At 40.4% G+C, this 23296-nt stretch overlaps 2 protein-coding genes across 6 annotated transcripts in view; both read right to left on the minus strand.

Moving 5' to 3' along the window:
- The window catches only part of LOC127528083 (uncharacterized), a 532584-nt gene that overhangs the window by 329816 nt on the left and 179472 nt on the right, over positions 1-23296 (minus strand). The window lies entirely within an intron of this gene.
- Positions 1-23296, minus strand: part of LOC114659714 (proton myo-inositol cotransporter) — a 503513-nt gene that overhangs the window by 282742 nt on the left and 197475 nt on the right. For all 5 annotated transcript variants that reach the window (XR_003717583.2, XM_051935138.1, XM_051935134.1 and 2 more), the window contains exon 3: positions 16577-16785. Coding sequence is in view for 4 of the 5 variants with exons in the window: in XM_051935138.1 (XP_051791098.1) it covers positions 16577-16785 (209 nt within the window). In the remaining variant the exon portion in view is untranslated. The remainder of the gene's footprint in view (positions 1-16576; positions 16786-23296) is intronic.

A 23296-nucleotide genomic window follows, 5' to 3' on the forward strand; every position in this document is an offset into this window, starting at 1 on the left:
CGTACTTCTAGAATTTTTATTTTTATATTGTATTGAGGATTTATTCTGTTCTATGTATTGTACTGCACAGCTCAGAATTAAAAGACAATGAGTAAAATGACAAAGTAGAACTTCATAAAGACGTTTACAAATGTTGACGCTAAACACATGCAGAGCAGGTTAGAGACTATGAAACCAGTGAAATTAGAAAGGCTAAAAAAAAAAACAAAAAAAAAAACGGCGCTATACACATGTGGAGAAAGTTAAAGGATATGAAAGTAGGAAAATTAGAAAATATAAAAAAAGAAAGTAAAGATCGCAGTAGCGCAAACAAACAAATTGCCTCATTTAACAATGCACCAGTCTAACTTTTGTTTTGCACAATAATTACTGCACTATTGCACCTTAACACTTAATTCTACTTTATTCACATAATTTTACTTATTTATTATGTTCTACTATACTGTTATCTTTCAATCTATGACTTTTTGTTAATTTAACTGATATTCTTCTAACTTTGCATAGTTTTTGATAAGCGGATCAGGATGCATTTCACTGCGTGTTGTCCTGTATAACTATGCATGTGACAAATAAAGAATCTTGAGCATTTCAAAAACGGAGTTTACCGCACATGCATTTATTGGTTACTTGTTCATGTATATATATTTATCTGTCTGCTTATTTAAAAAGCTACATTTACTCCAGGAGTCAAAAACGTTCTGTCTAGCCCTTGTACAAAAATCTAGACAAAAGCTGGGGTATCACCTTTGTAAACCCATGTACTTTTGAAACTGTGAGAGGAAAATAGCACGACTTTACAGACAGGAGTCCAATGCATAACTCTACTTACTTTTTTACTTTGTAAAAAAAAATTATTAACTGCTGATGATATAGATCTTTTTGTCTGTGCTGAAATTCCAAACAGAGAAACCTATCCTGACCTCAGTAAAAAGATTCAACATATTGGGACTCGCAAGATTACAAATATTGTTTTTACAGAAGTTCTGAAATAAAAGTGAAACTAATGAAATAGCAGCAATTCAAAGAAAAAAAAATCTTAAAAGTGTGTATCCGGAAAACCAAACACGGGGGTTGGCGAGCGAAGCGAGCAGGGGGCGAAGCCCCCTAGTATATGACGTCCGAGGTTCGATTCCCGTAAGGGAGTGCAGTGAGTGTGTACGCTTGATGAGCCCAGAATTAGGGCGAAACACATGTTGCGTACTCTTTGCATTATTTGACAGTAAACTATTTCAACCATATTATATATATATATATATATATATATATATATATATATATATATATATATATATATATATATATATATATATAGTAATCCCTCGCTATATCGCACTTCGACTTTCGCAGCTTCACTCTAATCACGGATTTTATATGTAAGCATATTCAAATATATATCGCGGATTTTTTGCTGGTTCGCGGATTTCTGCGGACAATGGGTCTTTTGATTTCTGGTACATGCTTCCTCAGTTGGTTTGCCCAGTTGATTTCATACAAGGGACGCTATTGGCAGATGGCTGAGAAGCTATCCAACCAGAGCGCGTATTACCTATTAAATAAAACTCAAATATATTGTGAGCACGGGGGCTCTTCGCACCCCTAGAGGATACAGCCGCTCCTCAAAAAATGCTGAAAGATTACCTTCACATTGCTCTCTTCTTTGCTGGGCTTACATATGGCTGCTTTATCAAGCGATATGCTTCCTGTACGGTGCTTCGCATACTTAAAAGATCAAACAGCAGGGGGTGTGAGCAGGGGGGCTGTTCGCACACCTAGACGATACGGACGGTCGTCTAAAAATGCTGAAAGATTACCTTCACGTTGCTCCCTTCTGTGCAGCTGCTTCGTGAAGCGACATGCTGCACGGTGCTTCGCATACTTAAAAGCTCGAAGGGCACGTATTGATTTTTGATTGTTTGTTTTTATCTGTCTCTTTCTCTCTCTCTGACATTCTCTGCTCCTGACGGAGGGGGTGTGAGCTGCTGCCTTTCTTGCAACTGCTTTGTGCGGCAGTGCTTCACATACTTAAAAGCCAAACAGCCCTATTGATTTGTTTGCTTTTCTCTCTCTCTCTGACATTCTCTGCTCCTGACGCGCACTCCTTTGAAGAGGAAGATATGTTTGCATTCTTTTAATTGTGAGACGGAACTGTCATCTCTGTCTTGTCATGGAGCACAGTTTAAACTTTTGAAAAAGAGACAAATGTTTGTTTGCAGTGTTTGAATAAAGTTCCTGTCTCTCTACAACTTCCTGTGTTTCTGTGCAAATCTGTGACCCAAGCATGACAATATAAAAATAACCATATAAACATATGGTTTCTACTTCACGGATTTTCACCTTTCGCGGGGGGTTCTGGAACGCAACCCCCGCGATCGAGGAGGGATTACTGTATACACACACACATTGTATGTATATATATATATATTATATATACAGATACTTGTCGACTTACGACCGCGATTGGTTCCGACTGACTGGTTGTAAGTTGATCTGGACGTAAGTCGGCCTATGTTAATTTAAGGTAAGAATATTAGACTGGGTAATAATATTGTAATCATCTTAAAGTAATATTTTATCAACATTTTCTTACTTTCTAAGACAAACACAGCATACTACAGTACAATTTGTTTAATATGTGGAAAACGTACAAAACAAGAAATACTGTACTGTACATTTAATTCCTGGCACCACTGGTGCTTGGCTGCGGGTTGTCGATATCGCCTTCATCAGATCAGGCGAGGCTGCGGACGGGGTGATGGGAGGAGTTGCTCTTTTCATAAACATAGTGAGCTTCGTCTGAATTGTTTGTTTTTTTTTCTCTTCATAAATTTCGCAATAAGGACGAAATGTGTTGCGTGCCATCCGTTCAATATTTGGGTCCATTTTTTCAAAATGAGCGAGGAGTTTATTCAGTAGAGATAAATCTTCTGACAATCCCTTTGTGGTGAACATTCTTTGTGGCACCTCCTCCTCTTCGTCTTACTCCAATTCTCTTGTTTCTTCTTCCGCCACTCTTTCTTCTTCCAATTCTATCAGCTCTTCATTCATAAGTTCACCTGATTCCCGGTCTAGCAACTCCTCGACATCTTCCATTTCACATTCCAATGAAAGGTCTTTTGACAGTTTCACTATTTCTTCACGAATCTCATCAAGTTCTTGTTCACTGTTAAATCCAGCAAAAGTATTTACATAACGCTTAACACACTTCTTCCATACGCCATTCATACACTGTGAGTCGACATTTCTTGCGGGGAGGGCTTCTGTTTTCTCTGATCTGAGTTCACCTCTGTTATAGCGCGTCTTTATTTGAAAAGAGCAGTGTCATATCGGGGCGAGTGTGAACGCTAACTTTGACAAGCACTATAAATTTACAGCGGTTGTTACAGACGTAAATCAAATGTACGTTTTTATTGTATAATATTAACAATAACAGCAGCTCTCTACTCAAAGCGGTAAACTCGAGAAGCTGCTAGCATCGAACCCAGAAGCTCTTGATTGGGAGTCAGCAGTTGTGTGTGGGAACTGTTAACATTTGAATGTGATGGTTGTATATAAAACTTGTGCACGAACGAGACTGGGATAACTGTGGATGTGGATGTGAGTGGTGTGTGTGACTGAGAATGACTGGTGTGAAGCCTGAAGTCCAAATATCAAATAAACACTTTCACAAGTACAAGTATAACGGAACAAGTGCGCTTTTATTCAAGAAGAAAAAAGAAAGCAGGTTGCGGTAAGCAGTTGATGCGACTGCTTGCGTAGTGCAATCCTAAGAACTGCCCAATCAAGAGCTTCTGGGTTTGATGCTGGCAGCTTCTCAAGTTTGCCGTTTTGAGTAGAAAGCTGCTATTAGTGTTAATATTATAGGGTTATATGTTAGGGTTATATTATTATCGAAAATTGCCAAAACAACAAGACACAAACACACGTGGGGCAACACTGCTGCGTATATTTTTACTGCTGCGTAGCGAGACTTGAGAGTGCGGGAAACTGGCGCTGCCAACAGCTGGCGGGGGAAACAGTCAAACGCGTCGTAAAGTCGAACAGTCGTAACTTGCATAGGTCGTATGTCGACGAGTACCTATATATATATATATATATATATATATATATATACAGTGGTGTGAAAAACTATTTGCCCCCTTCCTGATTTCTTATTCTTTTGCATGTTTGTCACACAAAATGTTTCTGATCATCAAACACATTTAACCATTAGTCAAATATAACACAAGTAAACACAAAATGCAGTTTTTAAATGATGGTTTTTATTATTTAGGGAGAAAAAAAATCCAAACCTACATGGCCCTGTGTGAAAAAGTAATTGCCCCCTTGTTAAAAAATAACCTAACTGTGGTGTATCACACCTGAGTTCAATTTCCGTAGCCACCCACAGGCCTGATTACTGCCACACCTGTTTCAATCAAGAAATCACTTAAATAGGAGCTGCCTGACACAGAGAAGTAGACCAAAAGCACCTCAAAAGCTAGACATCATGCCAAGATCCAAAGAAATTCAGGAACAAATGAGAACAGAAGTAATTGAGATCTATCAGTCTGGTAAAGGTTATAAAGCCATTTCTAAAGCTTTGGGACTCCAGCGAACCTCAGTGAGAGCCATTATCCACAAATGGCAAAAACATGGAACAGTGGTAAACCTTCCCAGGAGTGGCCGGCCGACCAAAATTACCCCAAGAGTGCAGAGACGACTCATCCGAGAGGTCACAAAAGACCCCAGGACAACATCTAAAGAACTGCAGGCCTCACTTGCCTCAATTAAGGTCAGTGTTCACGACTCCACCATAAGAAAGAGACTGGGCAAAAACAGCCTGCATGGCAGATTTCCAAGACGCAAACCACTGTTAAGCAAAAAGAACATTAGGGCTCGTCTCAATTTTGCTAAGAAACATCTCAATGATTGCCAAGACTTTTGGGAAAATACCTTGTGGACTGATGAGTCAAAAGTTGAACTTTTTGGAAGGCAAATGTCCCGTTACATCTGGCGTAAAAGGAACACAGCATTTCAGAAAAAGAACATCATACCAACAGTAAAATATGGTGGTGGTAGTGTGATGGTCTGGGGTTGTTTTGCTGCTTCAGGACCTGGAAGGCTTGCTATGATAGATGGAACCATGAATTCTACTGTCTACCAAAAAATCCTGAAGGAGAATGTCCGGCCATCTGTTCGTCAACTCAAGCTGAGGCGATCTAGGGTGCTGCAACAGGACAATGACCCAAAACACACCAGCAAATCCACCTCTGAATGGCTGAAGAAAAACAAAATGAGGACTTTGGAGTGGCCTAGTCAAAGTCCTGACCTGAATCCAATTGAGATGCTATGGCATGACCTTAAAAAGGCGGTTCATGCTAGAAAACCCTCAAATAAAGCTGAATTACAACAATTTTGCAAAGATGAGTGGGCCAAAATTCCTCCAGAGCGCTGTAAAAGACTCATTGCAAGTTATCGCAAACGCTTGATTGCAGTTATTGCTGCTAAGGGTGGCCCAACCAGTTATTAGGTTCAGGGGGCAATTACTTTTTCACACAGGGCCATGTAGGTTTGGATTTTTTTTTCTCCCTAAATAATAAAAACCACCATTTACAAACTGCATTTTGTGTTTACTTGTGTTATATTTGACTAATGGTTAAATGTGTTTGATGATCAGAAACATTTTGTGTGACAAACATGCAAAAGAATAAGAAATCAGGAAGGGGGCAAATAGTTTTTCACACCACTGTATATATATATATATATATATATATATACAGTCTATTTGCAGCTGGAGATCCACAAAGGGAACCATAAAGTAGTTTTTATTCCTGAGCTTTCAACCCCTGCCAGGGGTCTTCATCAGAGAATAATGCTTAGTCTTACAAGATTCAAAGGCAATATATAGCAAAAAATTACGTGAGGGAGGTGGAGGAGGTGGCTAAGTCAGTGTGATCAGGAGGGGGGTGTATATATACATATACTGTATATATACATATATATATATATATATATATATATATATATATATATATATATATATATATATATATATATGGACCCTACCTAGTCGGGACGCCTGGACGGCCCATGAGAGGGTCGATACCTCCCCTGGGCCACGAGTAGGCAGCCGCCCAGGTCTGCTTGGGGGCCACTGGAACGGAGCTGGGAAGCTATGGGAGGACGTGGACACTGCCAAGGGGAGCCTGGACAGTTATGGAACCCTGGATGGTAGCACTTCCAGGAAGTGCTGCCGGAAGAAATCCCAGGGATACCCGGAGTGCTTCTGGGTGCTCTCCTGACACTTCCACCACACCAGGAGGTGTCATCAGACAGAGCACCTGGAGCTCATCCGGGTCATTATAGAAGGGGACGCCTCCCTCCAGTAGACGAGCCGGAGTTGGGAGGAAGGAGACGGAGCTTGTGAGGAGGAGAGTGGAGGTCCAAGAAAGAGAAAGAAAGAAAGAAGAAAGTTGTTGGGATAAGGCATTGTGGTGCTGTACAGAAAGTAAAGGACTGTGCTTTTGGACATTCTGATGTCTGTCTGCCTGTGTTCGGGGGGTATTTTCTGTTAATCTAATAAACTTAATGTCACTGCTGAAATACTACTGTTTCCATAATGCATGTCATATATTAAAAGGAAGTTGCTACTTTGAAAGCTCAGCCAATGATAAAACAAAAATCCAAAGAATTAAGAGGGGTTCCCAAACTTTTTCATATGATTGTATATATATACTGTGACAGATAGGGGGCACTGTCGACCCCTGAACCCTCAGACAACACATTGAGACACCAGGTAAAAAGTCCAATAATTAAATTTATTATTATATTACTGTGCATAAAGCACCCTCCACTCCACAATACTCAATAAATCAATAATCACAAACACTAATCAATAAACAAATCCTCCACTCCACCCAGCAGCTCTGTCGCACTCCCTCCCAACTCCGGCTCAGTCTGCTGGGGTTTCCCTTTCGTCCTTTTATAGTCCCTGACCCAGAAGTGCTTCTGTCCCTCGGTCCATGTGATTTCATAGCACTTCCGGGTCAGATGAAAAACTCCTTTTCGTCAGCCTGGAAGTACTTTGCTTCTTCCGTCCTCGTGACAAGGTAGTACTTCCTCACTATATGGAAAATATAAATCCCTGTGCTTCCCTGCAGCGTCCCCTGGGGGCCCCCATGGTATCCAGCAGGGCTGTGAAGTAAAACTCCAATGTCCATGATGCCCTGCGGGAATTCGGGGCCCCTCCATGTTGCAGGGAGGACTCCATCTAGCAGTGTGGGGGTATTGGCTGGGATAAACTGCCGGCCATATATCACAATACATATACATACATTGTAGCAGTAGATGTTGTTATCGACCTCTTGAACCCTCAGGAACCACGCCAAACACCAGGTAAAAGTACAACTATTATTCTTTTTATTATTATAACGTGCACTAAGCACCCTCCACTCCACACTACTCATACAAATACCAGTTATCAATAACCAACACAATAATACACACTCCTCCTCTCACAGACACTTAGCCACCCTTCCTCCCAGCTCAGCTCAGCGTCTGGGCTTTCCCACAGTCCTTTTATACCCCCTTACCCGGAAGTGATTCCTGACCAACAATCCACAAGTCCTCATTACTTCCGGGTCAGAGTAAAAGTCCTTTTCTTCAACCCGGAAGCACGTCGTTCCTTCTGGTCATGTGATCATGACGCACTTCCGGGTTATAGGGCACATAGCAGTCTAAAAGCCTCCCTACAGCGGCTCCCAGTGGTCCCCATGGTATCCAGCAGGGCTGCGTATACAAACTACAGGGTCCATAAGACCCTGCTGTAATTCGGGGAACCTCCATGCTGTTGGGAGGGCTCCACCTGGCGGTCTGGAGGTGTGGGCCGGAATATTTATCACAGTTCCCTCCCCTTAGCGAAGTCCACTGGTGTGGAGCGTCCAGCCCCGCGAGGGCCGTCTTGCTTCAGGAGAACTCGTTAGTCGGGCCTTGGCTGTGCTGTCTAGCCTCCCCAGAGAACGTAGGGGGAATGATGTATCGAACGTCCCTCCGATCCCCTGTCCTCCAAGGACAGCTTCGCCAAACATGGCCCGGACGATGACAGTTATAACAGAGCCGTTGTTCTCCCGGTTGTCTTCCTCTGCGAGACCAGAAACACCTCGGGAACTCCGTTAATCCCGTCTCCGCCAAGGGAGGTTTTATGGCCGTCTCGGTGCTCACCGCCCGTTTCTCTATCTTGTCAGGAGACCCGCTTTTTATTTTGGGGATCTCCTGCTTACTCTGGGGCTTGTGCACAGTTTGGGTCTCTCTATTGGAAGAAGAGAGCCCCTTTGCTGTTTGTGTGCCCGTTGACCTTATTTTACTTGGAGGTGGCGTCTTCAGCACCACATCACCCCGAGAGACAGTACCTTCCAAATGCTCCGGTTTGATTGGCGCTTCCCCCGCCCCTTCTGTTACCAGCGACAACTTCCTTATAGCGCGGGTCGGGGTCTTGAGGTCCGCATCGCTCCGAGGAGCCGTCTCGTACAGCTGCCCCGACTCGATCGGTCCTTCCCCCGACCACTCGGTTACCGTTCCACACTCCCTTGTAGGGCACACAGTGCTTTGGCACCCGCTACTTATTAACCGCGGGCTGGATCACACTGTGTCCCTTTATACTGTACGGTACTGGTTGGACTTACTTGTACCACCACATCAATCAAGACCGGGGCTTCTCGGCCTAATCGCCGCAGGTATTCCTCCATTCTTCTCAGCGGCGCCTTGGCTGTCGTTCCCAGCTCCTCAACTTGCTTCTTCAGTCCCATCAGGCCCTGGAAGAAACTATGCACGGGCTCGAGCAACCTCTCGAGATCCCGTAGTCTAATAAAGTAATTTAACTCGGCCACAGGCAGGCTACAGTCATTACTTGGCTTACCTTCCGGACGGGAGGCAATGAGCACGCCCACTCCTGGCACGTGCTCGGCTGGCTTACGCACAGGATCTTGGGAATTGGAGTTTTCCCGAGGGTCGGGTGGCCGCCACCGGCCGACTGTGATCTGCCTTTTTTAATTTAACGGCAGACCATTCAGTCTCATCCCACTCCTCTTCATCTTTATTTATATTCGGCATTACTTCACTCACCTCCCCCTTCCCCTTCAGGGAGTTTGGTTCCATCAGGGAAAAAACGACCTCACCAATGGAGCGATCCTGACCTTCTCCATTCTGAGATCCTTCGGGCGAGATCACGTGTCCCGATCTGGTGAATAGGACGGTCTCTTCCTGGTCAGGTGACGCTGTGTTTTGCTTGTGGCTTACCCGTCCTGCCCCAGGATAGTCCATGTGACTACTGTTGACGAATAGGCTTTGTCCCTGTAGTCTCCTAGAATGGCTCGACTTCTCCGTATCGCGGCCATCTTGCCTAGATGTGAGGCAGGCGTCCAACTCACCGTCTGCTTTCTGTAGACAGGCCTCTGCAAAACATGAGTAAAAAATCCCCGGCGCTTCAGGCGTTTTTCCGGAACATACCTCCAAACTTGGCAGACGTGTTCCCAGTCTATTTAGGTAGTCCGGTGTGTCCGATATCTGACAGCGCTCCTGCTGTCGCCCCGCTCAGGTTTGCTCGGCCTTACTCAGCGCCTGGTCTTCCTCACTCCCAGTCAGGTAGGTCCATACCTTCTTGGCCTCCATTAGGGCCTGAATCTTTTGGATATGCCCATTCTTTTTTCCCCAATTTCTTCCCCATTGTAATTCGGGGTCTAGCAAGGCTCACAATTGCAGTGCTCTTATTATAGTGTGGCGTTTCTACGTCCATGCGTTCGAGCGTAACCTTCTTAGGGTTTTCTGCCCACATAATTTTTATAAAACAGGTCCTCTGCCAAATCGACGGCCAAAGAATCCTGCCGGCTACGCCAGTGTAGCAGTAGAGGTTGTTATCGACCTCTTGAACCCTCAGGAACCACGCCAAACACCAGGTAAAAGTACAACTATTATTCTTTTTATTATCATAACGTGCACTAAGCACCCTCCACTCCACACTACTCATACAAATACCAATTATCCATAACCAACACAATAATACACACTCCTCCTCTCCCAGACACTTAGCCACCCTTCCTCCCAGCTCAGCTCAGCGTCTGGGCTTTCCCACAGTCCTTTTATACCCCTGACCCGGAAGTGGTTCGTGTCCAACAATCCACAAGTCCTCATTACTTCCAGGTCAGAGTAAAAGTCCTTTTCTTCAACCCGGAAGCACGTCGTTCCTTCTGGTCATGTGATCATGACGCACTTCGGGGTTATAGGGCACATAGCGGTCTGAAAGCCTCCCTACAGCGGCTTCCGGTGGTCCCCATGGTATTCAGCAGGGCTGCATATACAAACTATAAGGTCCATAAGGCCCTGCTGGAATTTGGAGAACCTCCATGCTGTTGGGAGGGCTCCACCTGGCGGCCTGGAGGTGTGGGCCGGAATATTTAGCCGGCCATCCATCACAACATATATACATATATGTCACTGTGCTAGTGTCAGTCGGTGTGTGTTGGGGAAAGCTTGAGTATGCTTCGACCCATCAACCTGTTAAAGGCCCATGGGCGGATAGAACAGGGACCCATAGGATAGAGCCTGGTGCAGCTGAGAACACATTGGGGACTTACTATGGGCACCCGAGTACAGGGACTGCTCCTAAACGTCCCACAAAAGGAAAGCCTTTTGAGAAAGGTGGGAGAGCCCCAGGTTGGCAGGCAAGAGATATAATGGACAGGAGATATAATCCTGCTGAGGCAACTAAGAAGCAGTCTGTAAACTTATGGGCAAAAGTGGTCACGTGGTTAAAACAACATGAAAAAAACAAGCCACCAAAGCCACTTAGTGGGTTACTATCACCGGTTTGTACCCTAGGTTTTCTGAGAGAGCGATGCCCTTGACAAACATCACAAAGAAGGGGAAACCTAATCACGTGGTATGGGATGATACAATAGAGGCTGCATTCAGTGACCTGAAAATGTGTAGCATTTGACACTGTCAGACATGACATTCTACTGTCCAGAATGGAAAATATACTGGGTATCTCTGGCACTGCCTTCCAGTGGTTCAAGTCCTATCTGACTGATAGGCTACAGTTTGTTAGTCTTGGCAACAGCAGATCCAGCACAGCACCAGTCACACATGGAGTTCCTCAGGGCTCTGTCCTTGGCCCTCTTCTCTTCTGTATTTACATGCTTCCCCTTGGCCATATTATATGTAGCTATGGACTGGGTTATCATTTTTAAGCAGATGATACTCAACTCTACTTCAATGTTAAAAGTGGAACTTCATCAGAGCTTTCTCAGCTCACAACCTGCCTTAGTGAAATTAAAACCTGGATGGAGCAGAACACTTTAAAATTAAATTGCAACAAAACTGAACTCCTGCAAATTGGGACTAAAATGCAACTTAATAAAATGAGATCTTTCCCAGTCCATCTTGGCGGTGATCTCATCAGACCTGCCTCTACTGTAAAGAATCTTGGTGTCATTTTTGATTCCTCCCTCTCTTATTACGCCCACATAAATCACATTAAGAAACTTTCTTACTTTCACCTCCGTAACATATCCCATGTTCGCTCCTTCCTCTCCTTCTCTAATGCTGAAAAACTTGTCCACGCTTTTATCACATCCCGCATCGATTATTGTAATTCCCTACTGGCAGGTGCCCCTTCTAATTTTATATCACAGCTCCAGCTTATTCAAAACTCAGCTGCAAGAGTCCTTACTCGAACCAGCAGCAGCGAGCACATCACACCCATCCTGTTCCATCTTCACTGGCTCCCTGTGTCTTACAGAATCGAATATAAAATCCTACTAATAACCTACAAAGCCTTAAATAACCTCGCGCCAAACTATATCAGTGACCTTCTCCATTACTATGTGCCTGCCCGCCCACTAAGGTCCTCTGATTCTGGCAATCTTGTTGTGCCCCTCACTAATCTACACTCCATGGGTGACAGGGCCTTCAGCTGTATAGCACCCAGACTCTGGAATGACCTACCAAAATTAATCAGGTCAGCTGACTCCATGAATTCTTTTAAAAAACAACTCAAAACTCATCTGTTCAGGTAGGCTTATAGCTCTACTTGACTTTATTACCCTTCTCTCAGTTTACCTCTATGTCAAGATGCTCATGTAACCTGTATGTGTGTGCTAGACCATCAATTAAGTTGTCTGTTAGGCTTTTTCTCTGAATTCACTGTCGTAACTTATTCTTCTGTATTTATTTATCTGGTTTGTACAACGCTATATACTGTATACCCTGCCGTTCTTTCTTATATTCTGTAAATGCCTTGAGCATGAGAAAGGTGCTATATAAATAAAATGTATTATTATTATTAGTATTCAACGATTTATACAGTAAGTGCTTTAACTTTTATTCTGCAAGTGTCAATTTTAGCCTATTCTTAGGACTTTCTATCCTTTAAAGTGGTAATGCCTGGTATGCGAATTACCACAGTTAGGCCAAAGCCTACTATAGTAGTTGGTAGTTTCCTGGACTGAATGAGCCTCTGCTGGCCTGGTTGGTGAGGGTCCTGGCCTGCTTCTGGAGACCTTAAACCCTATTCGCCATGTCTCAGACTGTTAATCATAGCACAGTCAATACCCAGCTATACAGTTCCTTCCTTTCGGGTGAAATTACATTTTTTGATTGCGTCTTTAATTAACTGTGTTAGGAAGTTAAAGGAATGAATGGTTGATAACTATTTGTCTCTGAATATAGAAAAAAACAGAAATGTTATTCTTGGGCAGAAGTGACACACACTAGAACAATATTCTATGACTTTTTAACTCAGTTGGTATAAAAATTAGTTTTGCTTAATCTGCATAGAAATCAGGTATTACTGGCACCAGTATATCTTTGAAAAAAACATTACAACAGCTTAAATGTGCAGCTTTAAAGAATTGGAAATTTATGACTGTTTCAGAAAATGGAGGATACAGAAAAATGAATTGAGCCATTTTTTTCTAGGAGGATTGACTACTAAAATCCATATTACTAACCGAGAATGGTAAACCGGATGGCATGGACGCAGGATACCGGATGGCATGGACGCAGGTACACGGCGATGGGACCATGAGACGTACTGCGCAGGTGCGTACAGCGCACATCTCATAAACCGCAAGCGAAGTCGTATCCACCGCGCACGAAGGAGTCACGGCCCAAAAACGAAAGAGCTCAACTGACGTGAATGAGAAATGAAGTAACAATGCGCCCATAGCTAACGACTAACGACACATCCACACAAAAAAGAGGATTCTGCGCTGCAGCCCAGATTCAAACGGAAGAGGCTACGGAGGCCCCACAGGTCCACAAAGATATTCCGGAAGGCGCGGGAAGGTACGAAAGGCAAAGGCGCCTACACAGCATAGTGAAACCCGACATAGTAGGAAGCCGCAGGCGTTACCGCCATATTCTGAGTGGCACTACTGCGGAGTCAAGTTAGGAATAATGTGCTGCTTGGGATTGTACAAACCGCTGAAAGCTTTACACCAAATTCAAACACAATACAGCTCAACGATACAAACACGAGCCCACCTGGATAAGATCAATGAACGCAGGCGCCTACAACGCGCGTCTGAAACTGCGGAAGCAAAGCAGGCATGGGTTCAAAACGAACGAGCTCGACTGACGGATATACAAACACGAGCCCGCCTGGATAAACAACGTGCCCATAGCTAATGACTAACGACACAGCCACACAGAAAAGAGGATTCTGCACTGCACCCCAGAGTCAAACGTAAGACACTACGGGGTCCGCAAAGGTCAACAAAGATAGTACGGAATATTTAAGAGCACACCCATCAAAAAAAAAAATCAATCGTGTAAAAGCACATAGTACACACAAATCATGTGCTCTCAGCGCATATAAAGCGTATAAGGACAATACAGAAACCCAAAGGCATTGGAGAGAAAAAAAGGCAGATAAGAGATTATGAAAGCAGTGGAATTCGAAAGGCTCAAACAAACAATGGCGCGATACACATGCAGACATATGAAAGCAGTAAAATTCGAAAGTATTGTAGCGTCCCACCCAGGTTGAGGGCTTTTTGGTTTTAAGTGACTGTTAGGTCCGATTGAGGGAAGGCGGAGTACAGCACGGAGGACTGATAGCGGGGTACTGATTTGATGCGGTAAGGGGGGTCGTTGGAGAGGGTGCTAGAAAGTTGTGTTTGGGGTTAGGAAGTCAGCGATTGTTCAAGTAAAACTTTTGTGACACTTTATTATGTCAGTCACTACTGTATCAAAGAAAAGATAGAAACAATTGCATTACCGCAAACAAAAGGTGATTAATCATCAGAACCAGGTTTAATTGAAAAAATACCAGGACAAATTGAGGTCTGAAAAAAAGAGTAGACAACAAGGTCTTTTAGCATTCTCATCATTCAATGGACAAAATGTGGATTTACACATTGATGGACCATATGCTATGAGACTCTGTGGTCCCCCAACAGTTAAAGGAACAACAAGTTAAATTGCAAAGAGTACACAATTTGGTCGGGTGTATATTGATGATCTCGGAGAAGCGATACAAATATTAACAGGCAAAGAGAAAGGAGTTGTATATATTCCGCGAATAACATTACACACCAAAGGAGATCGTGATATGCCATTCGTAGTAAAATGTTTACAGTTAACCGTGAGAATAGCTTTTGCTATGACAATCAATAAATTAGAGGGACAAACAGAAAAACAATATTCACTCACGGGCAGATATACGTTGCGTTGTCACAATGTGTCTCCAAACAATATTGTTTTTAATGAACCTTTAAAGTAAAAGTGAAAATAATGAAATTGAAACAATTCCAAAAAAAATATGTAAAATTGTATATCCAATTAACCAAACACAGGGGTTGGCGAGCGAAGCGAGCAGGGGGCGAAGCCCCCTAGTATATTATATTATGCAGTAGCTGTTCCAATTGTTCTTTAGGTAGCCGCATCACTGCTGTTCTTACATTATTGTACTGGCTTCAAGATACGTTCAGGGTTGATTTCAAAATCCTCCTCCTTGCATGTAAAGCCCTAAATGACAAAGGCTCTGCTTACCTATCTGAATTTATCATTAGGATTAACAAAATACTCCTAATAATCCTAACAAAAGGAAATGCTTTTAGCTACAATCTGCTCGCTAACATAAAAGATCCACCTTCAGTTTCAGCTTTAAACTCTAGGTCAATTTTAAAATCTAGGCTGACTAACTATGTTAGTCTAAGATTCCCTGATTACAGCTGCTTATCAACTGGGCATAACGCATTGGTTTGTTAGTGTTTTGTATAAAAATACCAGTAATACAATAATTATGAACCGTTACTAACCCTCTTCTATTCTGTTTCTCTTCTGGGTGTCCTACTGTGTTACTTAGTACCACTGTTATACTTTCAAGCTATTTTACTGCCCTGCAAAAGTCATAGACTGTATAATACTGGGAGCCTCAGAATTGACTATTGGGAAGATTCTATTGGCAGATTACACAGTCCCGCACAGACTTTAACGCAGAATTCCTAGGAAGCAGGAGGAAACTTTTTAGTTGGCCTAGATCTCCAGAACTGTGACTGTTTCTACTTTGTCGGTTAGAACTGACTGTGAACCCCACAACTCACAGGAAGCTGTTGACAGGAATTTTATTATTCTCTCCTCCTTCGTCAACTAGACACAGTTCAATGATAATGCTAATAAATAGATATTGTTAGGTTATCTGATGTGGGGGAATCATACAGTCAGCATGAATAATAAAATCAGGAGCTGCTGGATACAAATGGCATGGCTGACCTGATCTGCAATATGCTTTGCTGCTAAGAGAAGGCACAACTTTTACAAACTTGACGAGGCTGACAATTAGTTATAAAGGTAACTTACCATCATGAAAAAGAAGGGTGAAAAAAAAAAGCCAAATGTGCTGGAACTAATTGTTAGTACTTATTCAAAGATTTACAACTAAGCAAAAAATGTCTCTTCATTATTGTTTAATTTATATGTATTATTACAGAATAATTTCAGATTATTAATTATATTAATGTTTTATAATAAAAAAGAAGAAAAACTGTATTGGAGTTTACCTAATAAATACAGGATAATTGTCACTAATCTATATTTTTAAAACCTAACTTCACCATAATAACAATCACTAACATTCCCACTGGCTCATCATTTTCAAGTGCTCCCACATTTATTTAGGTGAAAATCAGGAACACATATCAAACAACTATTAAAAGTAAACTTTAAAAGGTACAGTGAAATGCCTTAAGTAGTAATGTGTACATAAAGAGAAACATATCTTCTGTGAATGATGTTGGCTATGCAACAATAAATATTTTTATAATCCCCAAAATTACTGTATCATTAGAGATGAATAATACAAAGCAATGGTACTATACTTTGCCCTAGGGTGCAATCATTAAAATAACAAATCTTAACAGCTCCAGCTAATTTTAGAATTTAATTATCAAAGAACAAATCAATTCTATTTATGACCAACTTTGCTTTTGCACAGCAGGACTGAAACATTAAGACTGTCTCAACAAATGACAATAAAGAATTATTATGATTTCTATTATTATAAATGTCTCTGATGCAAGTGAAGGGTGAAAAAACTCACCTCCTGCTACTTCTTTTTCCTCCTCCTCAATGCTTGTTTTGATGCTCTCATACTCTTCATCAATGTTTTGATTGCCACGGATCTGACTGAGCACTCGGCGAGCTTTTTGTGTCTTTCCCTTTTGAATGAGCCACCTTGGACTTTCAGGAAGAAATAAGAACCCCAGGAACTGAATGACACCCGGGGCAATTGAAAGCCCCAGCATGTACCTGTGAATAAAAAAAGAAATGCTTTTCATGGTCACACTCACTGGTATAATCCCTCTTGTTACATTAAAAGGAAAGACATTTGAATAGAATAATGGATATTCTAACAAAAACTTGGACAATAAATAGTAAATGAGCATTTTATTATTCAAAAAAGAAACTTCTTCCTCTTTTACTGCACAATTCTATGCAAAGGTTATACATTTAGGTTGGTTTACAGCTTAAACCATTCTTTTTATAACTGAGTTTATTTTAAAAGGATCTATAGCTAATACTTAAGGAAAACCTAAGTCAATCTATATACTTCTGAACTCATTTAAACCAATTAAGGGGTCATGGAGGAGTGTAGTTTATCCCAGCAGGAAGAATACTACTACACAATGAATGCACAAAAAAGCCCTAAATGGGGCATAAATGTTCAAGGTTCCTAAAACGTTTTGCTAAACAAAAATTAAAACAGGAGCATACTATACAAAGTAAAGTTTGATGGCCACGAGTTTTAACAGAAAAACAGATGTATATTTTGTCAGATTCGTACAAAACCTATAATTATATCCAAACTCAAAACTCACTGCTGGATGAAATAAACTAATAATTGTGGGAAACTTATTTTCATTGTTATAGTTCACAACTACTCAACTCTACTAACTAGAATAATTTTGACAGTCAGAGCAAGAGTTTCCTTATCAATCTCAGCATTTGCTGTACATCTAGGCTAAAGACTGATTATATTCATCTAGCAAACCCTAATTAGAACTGATGATTAGCTTGTTTGTACTTCAACCATTTTTATCAGGCATTTGCTCAAAAATAAAATTGTTCTTGAATACTATTATTTTATGTTTTTCTGGTTTGGTAATTGATGCTACTGCTATATTGCCAAGCAAATACTTCTATTCATGGGAAGTGAGAAGCTTGGAAAATAAAAGCATTCAATCTGCTTCTGATTATGCAGAGTAGCCCATATTTGTGCTTGTATCAGCTGGAAGGTAAAACAGAAACAAGCATGAGCCAAACGTGTGCCGAAAGAAACTTCTCAATCCAAAAGTTCATTTTAAAAGATTTAGTGAAAATTCAAAGCAAACAGTCCAAACAGGAATAAAGAAAAAGGTTGTTAAACACGCAGAATAAAAAGCAAAAAAAAAAGGGGAAAAATGTTTCTTCTTGTTAAACTTCAATTGTTTCTATACTTAAGGATGAATTATTTCGCTGTGCTTCACTTCTCATTCAGTATGTTCTAAACACACGGGTCTGCACATACAAATGAGCATGTTAAGGCATGATTTGAAACAGTGTACCCTCCATAGCTTACTTTCAGCAAGGCAGGTCACTTACTGAGCCTAATCTGTAGTCACAGTGACAAGAAATAGAATATACCAACTCAATTCAGCTTGTGGTGTTATAAGAACCTCTCATAGACTATGCTTTTTTTTATAGACAAACATTTAATATAACTTAGATAACTAGCAAATGGCTCTTACAGTGATGCTACAGAATGCCCAGAAGGCATATGGTGGCTGACTGTCCTAGGACTTGAACTATGACTTAAGTCTGTTATTTAATTATTTTTTATTTTTACTAAAATTGTATTTGATCCAAATCATTTAATTACAAAAGAAGTTATATAAAATAACAATCAAACATAACTTTCAGTATACCCAACCCACAAGATTTATAGGAGTCACACAATTGATCCCATATATCACAGTAACCACACTAATCTCCCACAAACCCTGTGCCTCCAAAAACATTTGCTGGGGTGAGGCCAGAAATACCTGGCATTGTCACATATTATGGTCTAATCCTTGATAACAGTATATTCAAGACAGTTTTAATTTGGACAGGTGTATCCAAAGTATTATTTTAAACTCAGTTACAGAATGTTGTGCATTATCCACTTACACTCCTTGTCTGAGATATTAATGAAGAGATAAAAGTCTGGAAATGCTGCCAATATTGTTCTCCTTGATGCAATGCAAACTGAATTGTTATTTAAGAAAAAAAAAATCAGGCCTGCACATTCATCTGGAAAGATTATAAACACACTTTAATAAAATGGCCCTCTACAAATTTATCCTTAATAATTATATAATAATTAAACATTAAACACAACCATATTATGCTGTATACCTGTAAGAGAGCAATGCAAAAGGACTAAGACAGGAAGGTAAATAGAAGTGAACACAGAGTACCAGGGCCTAAAAGGGTTTTTTTTTTCACATGGAGAGCACTGCAGAAAAACTTTTTGTCACAGTTGAAATGGTTTGTCTAATAAATGACAAATTGAGGTAATTAAGAACAGGTAAGGTGTAATGCGGAAAAGGAAAGTAAAAGAGAAAAAATATGGTGTTCTCCACCTTAATGAGAAGTTTAGTAGCCCTCTAAAATCTGATCAATGTGCCTCGTTTTATTAATTTTTTTGTAATGGGCCTTGATAAGCAAATAAATCAATAATTCAATTAATACTGAGGTGTGAAAAGAACAAAATTTAGATTTAGTATAGTTTAAGGGCTTAAATCAATGTAATTTAGGGTGTCTCCTGTTTAGAGACACAGACACATTAAAAAAATATATATTGTGGCAAGCGGCTGGCAGGACGCCCAGAAGGACCGGAGGAGGGCTTACACCTCCTCCAGACCACGAGAGGGCGACTGCCCTGGTGGCTTTGGAGACGACGGGAACAGAGCAGCTCAACCCTATAGGGGCCCATGGTCACCGCCAGGGGGCGCCCAGATGCCTGAGGAGCCGTGGCCCTCAGCACTTCCGCCACACCAGGAAGTGCTGGGTGGATGAAGACCAGGGACACCCGGAGTGCTTCCGGGTGCACAGCCGGCACTTCCGCCACACCAGGGAGTGCGGGCAGCCGCTCATTGGGAGGCACCTGGAGCACGTCCGGGTGGGTTTAAAAGGGGCCGCCTCTCTCCATTCGATGGCTGGAGTCGGGTGGAAGAGGACGGAGCTCGGAAGAGAGGAGAGGAGTGGAGGCAGTCAGTAGAAGAGGCATTGCAGAGAGAGACCTGGACTAAGGGTGATTGGTGCAGGGGCACTGGGTTATTCGTGGCACCTTTGGTGTCCACCTGTCTGTGTCCGGGCTGCTTTCCACAATATATATATTACTAGGGGGCTTCGTTCACCAACCCCCCGGCCTGCGCTATGCACCAGCCACTTCACGTCTCTGCCACTCACATATGTGGATTTCACTTTCACCAAACAACAAATCTTTTAATTCTCACGGATACGCCTCTTCATTGGGAAGAAACACTACTTTTCGCTGATGGCAATATGAATTAGACAATCTACAAATCTCCGACTTAAAGTTAAAATCTGAACAATATATTTGGCCTCTTTTCGATGTTCTGTTATTTCACCAAGTAATAATTTCCATTTGTTTGCACTAATGCAATCTTTATACTATAATTTTTTTTGAGACTTTTGAATTTTAGTACTTTCATTATCTCTAACCTGCTCTGCATGTGTATTGCTCCAATGTTTTTGAACCTCTTTACGATGTTCTACTTGATCCTCTACACTTTGTGTTTTATTTCCAACCCCGAAATGCAGGCATTAACTAAACAAAGCCTTTGTGACAACAAAGTCAAAAGCAAAAGACTTGATATTGTCAGAAACAGGTTAACTAGAAAATGTCTTACTTCCTATCAAACCAACAGATAAAAGCTATACATCATACAAGCTTTTGTAAGTAAGTACAACTTGAAGGCTTAAATGAAATAACTCATTAGGATGGGAAGTGATTGACACAAATATCAGTGAAAGAATAAAAAAACAGATTTTTAGTACATGGCACCCTTATAATTGTTGATATACAGCAATTTGAACTTCCACCTGGGGCATGAAAGTTCTCTGATACAACATTATAGCAACCTCAGGTATTATACTACAACTTCAACTGTCAAGTTATGCTTAAAGTTATTCACTTAAGACCAAGCTCTAATCGTTTAATACATTTTGAAATGCAGTAAAATTTGAAATCATTTCTAAATTTGGCATACATAAAATAATGGCAATCATCCAATACCAATAAGTATTCATCAAATTCAAAACAGAACCCAAGGGCTTTGATGCAGAGATGTTAAGAAGCAGTTCACTGAGCCAAACGTATTACTAAAATTAATTTAGATATATTAAACTGCCAGTGCATAAAAATAATCCTTTTTGCTAAATATACGTTAAAAATTTGCTATATTTAGGGATGTTTTATATTAAGAATGTCATATTGTAACTCATTTAGATGCAATATATAGTATAGTGCTTGATTGAGAGGATGTTGCTATTATCTTTTTCTAATCCATGTTTTTTCTGTTGTTTATGCTTCTATGAACAGCAAATTTTATGTCATATGACACTGTTGCTAAATTTCTAAATTTAGACTTACTAACATAAATGATTAAAAATTAAAACATACTATTCTAAAGTCCCCATTTAATTTTCTAGATGTTTTTCTATTTGATTAATTTACATGCCTAATTTGTTTATTTCCCTTTTGTTAAACTTTATTTTTATTACTATATACTATGATTATGGTCTCAACAGTGATGCCTTCATGCCCTTCTGTAACATTTTTTTCTAGTTATTGATCACTGCTTTGATTTCGTTCTTCTCTGTTTTCATATTTTCAGGGACTGACTCATTTTGACACTTCCGCCCACAAGCTCTATAAAAATGATGAATGTCATTAAAAACAACATATTAAACTGACAGTACTTATTTGTATAAGTGGTGGACTTCATTTTAATGTTAAACAAATCAGTATTAGAAGCATCTAAATGTCCCTTAACTTTTCTACATTTGTTGGTCTAATTGTACTTAATGTAATCAATATATAATAAAACTAATCTAAAAATAATGAATAATCAGGCAAAACAGTTAAGGTTCCTTAATACAAACTGATTTTTGTTTAGATTTGCTTATAAACAAACAAAGGAAAGTAAATTTATGAAGCTCACTTAATATAGCACATAGCTCCAGGGTGACCTTGACTTTACTTAAATATATGCCGGTTAATATTCCAAGATAGAAAAAAGGTGGGTCTGTGTGGAGATTGTCAAAAATGATAAGGAATTTCCTTAGGCATCTTTTTCCATAGCTGTTCTGTGTTTGTCTATGGATGAGATGATTGAACTACTTTATGCACCTAGTTCATAACCATACCATGATGCAGCTAATCAACAGGCCCACCATTGTAGGCCCGTTGAAAAAAATACTGATTTTCTTTAGCTTTCCTTCATAACATTTCTATCATTATTACAATTAAGAAAACTGACTAAAATGCTATGTACCAACCATGATATACTCTCAACCTTTACTATATGTAAATTAAATTCATAAATCCAAACCATGGAGCCATAAATAAAACAGCAAATAAAATTCTTCAAAATGTGGTTTTGAACATCAATTTAAACTGGAAATGGGCACACAAAATGGTAAATTAAAAACATGAAAAAAGAATAAAATAACAAGTCCCAAAACTAAACAAAAGTTAAACTGTGTTCTGAATAGTTCAAAACCTAAATAAAAAATATCAAAGTGGACAAAAACATTTCTTAAGCCAAGGAAAAATCAACAAAGTTACTGACATTCATAACTTAGCCCTGTGGAGGTGCTCATTAAGCTCTCCCTGGATGATGTGCATGAAAACAACATAAAAAGGAAACAAAGAACATTCTTCTGGACTGGAACCATTCTAATGTGCTTTGCAATGAGAACCCAAAATAAGCAGAACTTTAAATTTCCATTCACAATCCACTGGGGTTTGGAGCTGAAGGGCTAGAAAGATATTCTCACTATAATAACTGAAATTAGCCAGTTTCAGTAAGAAAATATGAAACTGGATGAATTCTGAAATGAACCAAGACAGACAACTTTTTTAGGTGACAGGGTCAACATATTTTATAAGAGAATATGGGCTAATAGACTGTTCAAACAAATAGATGAAAGGAGCCCTCAGATACTGTAGATGTCTCACATAGTAAACCACACTCTTTGACCAACCCAAACGTCTAGAGCCTAATCACATTTGTGGTCCATCATCTATTTAACAGAGGTATTGCCACCTTCAGGTTTTTTCAAACAATCTTCCACATATTGCATAACCAACAATAACTTGCATATTCAACAAAATTACTCAAACTAGGTATCATTGAAAAGACAGAGCCCAACTCCTAAAGAAAATGTTTATTTCCATACAAGCATTACAAAGCTGACATCCTAATAAAAGAGTCATGTAAAGCATTGCAAGCAAATTCTACCAAAGGTAACATAAACTTTCAATTGTCTTGGAATGTGACAATGCATCGATGGAAATTCTCTGGATCTCAGTTGCCTCTCTCCATCTGTCCATGAGATTCTAGGTCATACCCAGAGGTAAGATTACGCATCTAGCCCAATTTAGCACAAAGAGCTGAAGAAATGCAATACAAATTGTGGACTCCTATCTGAAATGATTGAATGATGAAAACTATGAAGATGAAAAATTTCCACAGTGAATATATTGACC

The sequence above is a fragment of the Erpetoichthys calabaricus genome, chromosome 1 (assembly GCF_900747795.2).
Source record: "Erpetoichthys calabaricus chromosome 1, fErpCal1.3, whole genome shotgun sequence".
NCBI classification, from domain to species: domain Eukaryota; kingdom Metazoa; phylum Chordata; class Cladistia; order Polypteriformes; family Polypteridae; genus Erpetoichthys; species Erpetoichthys calabaricus.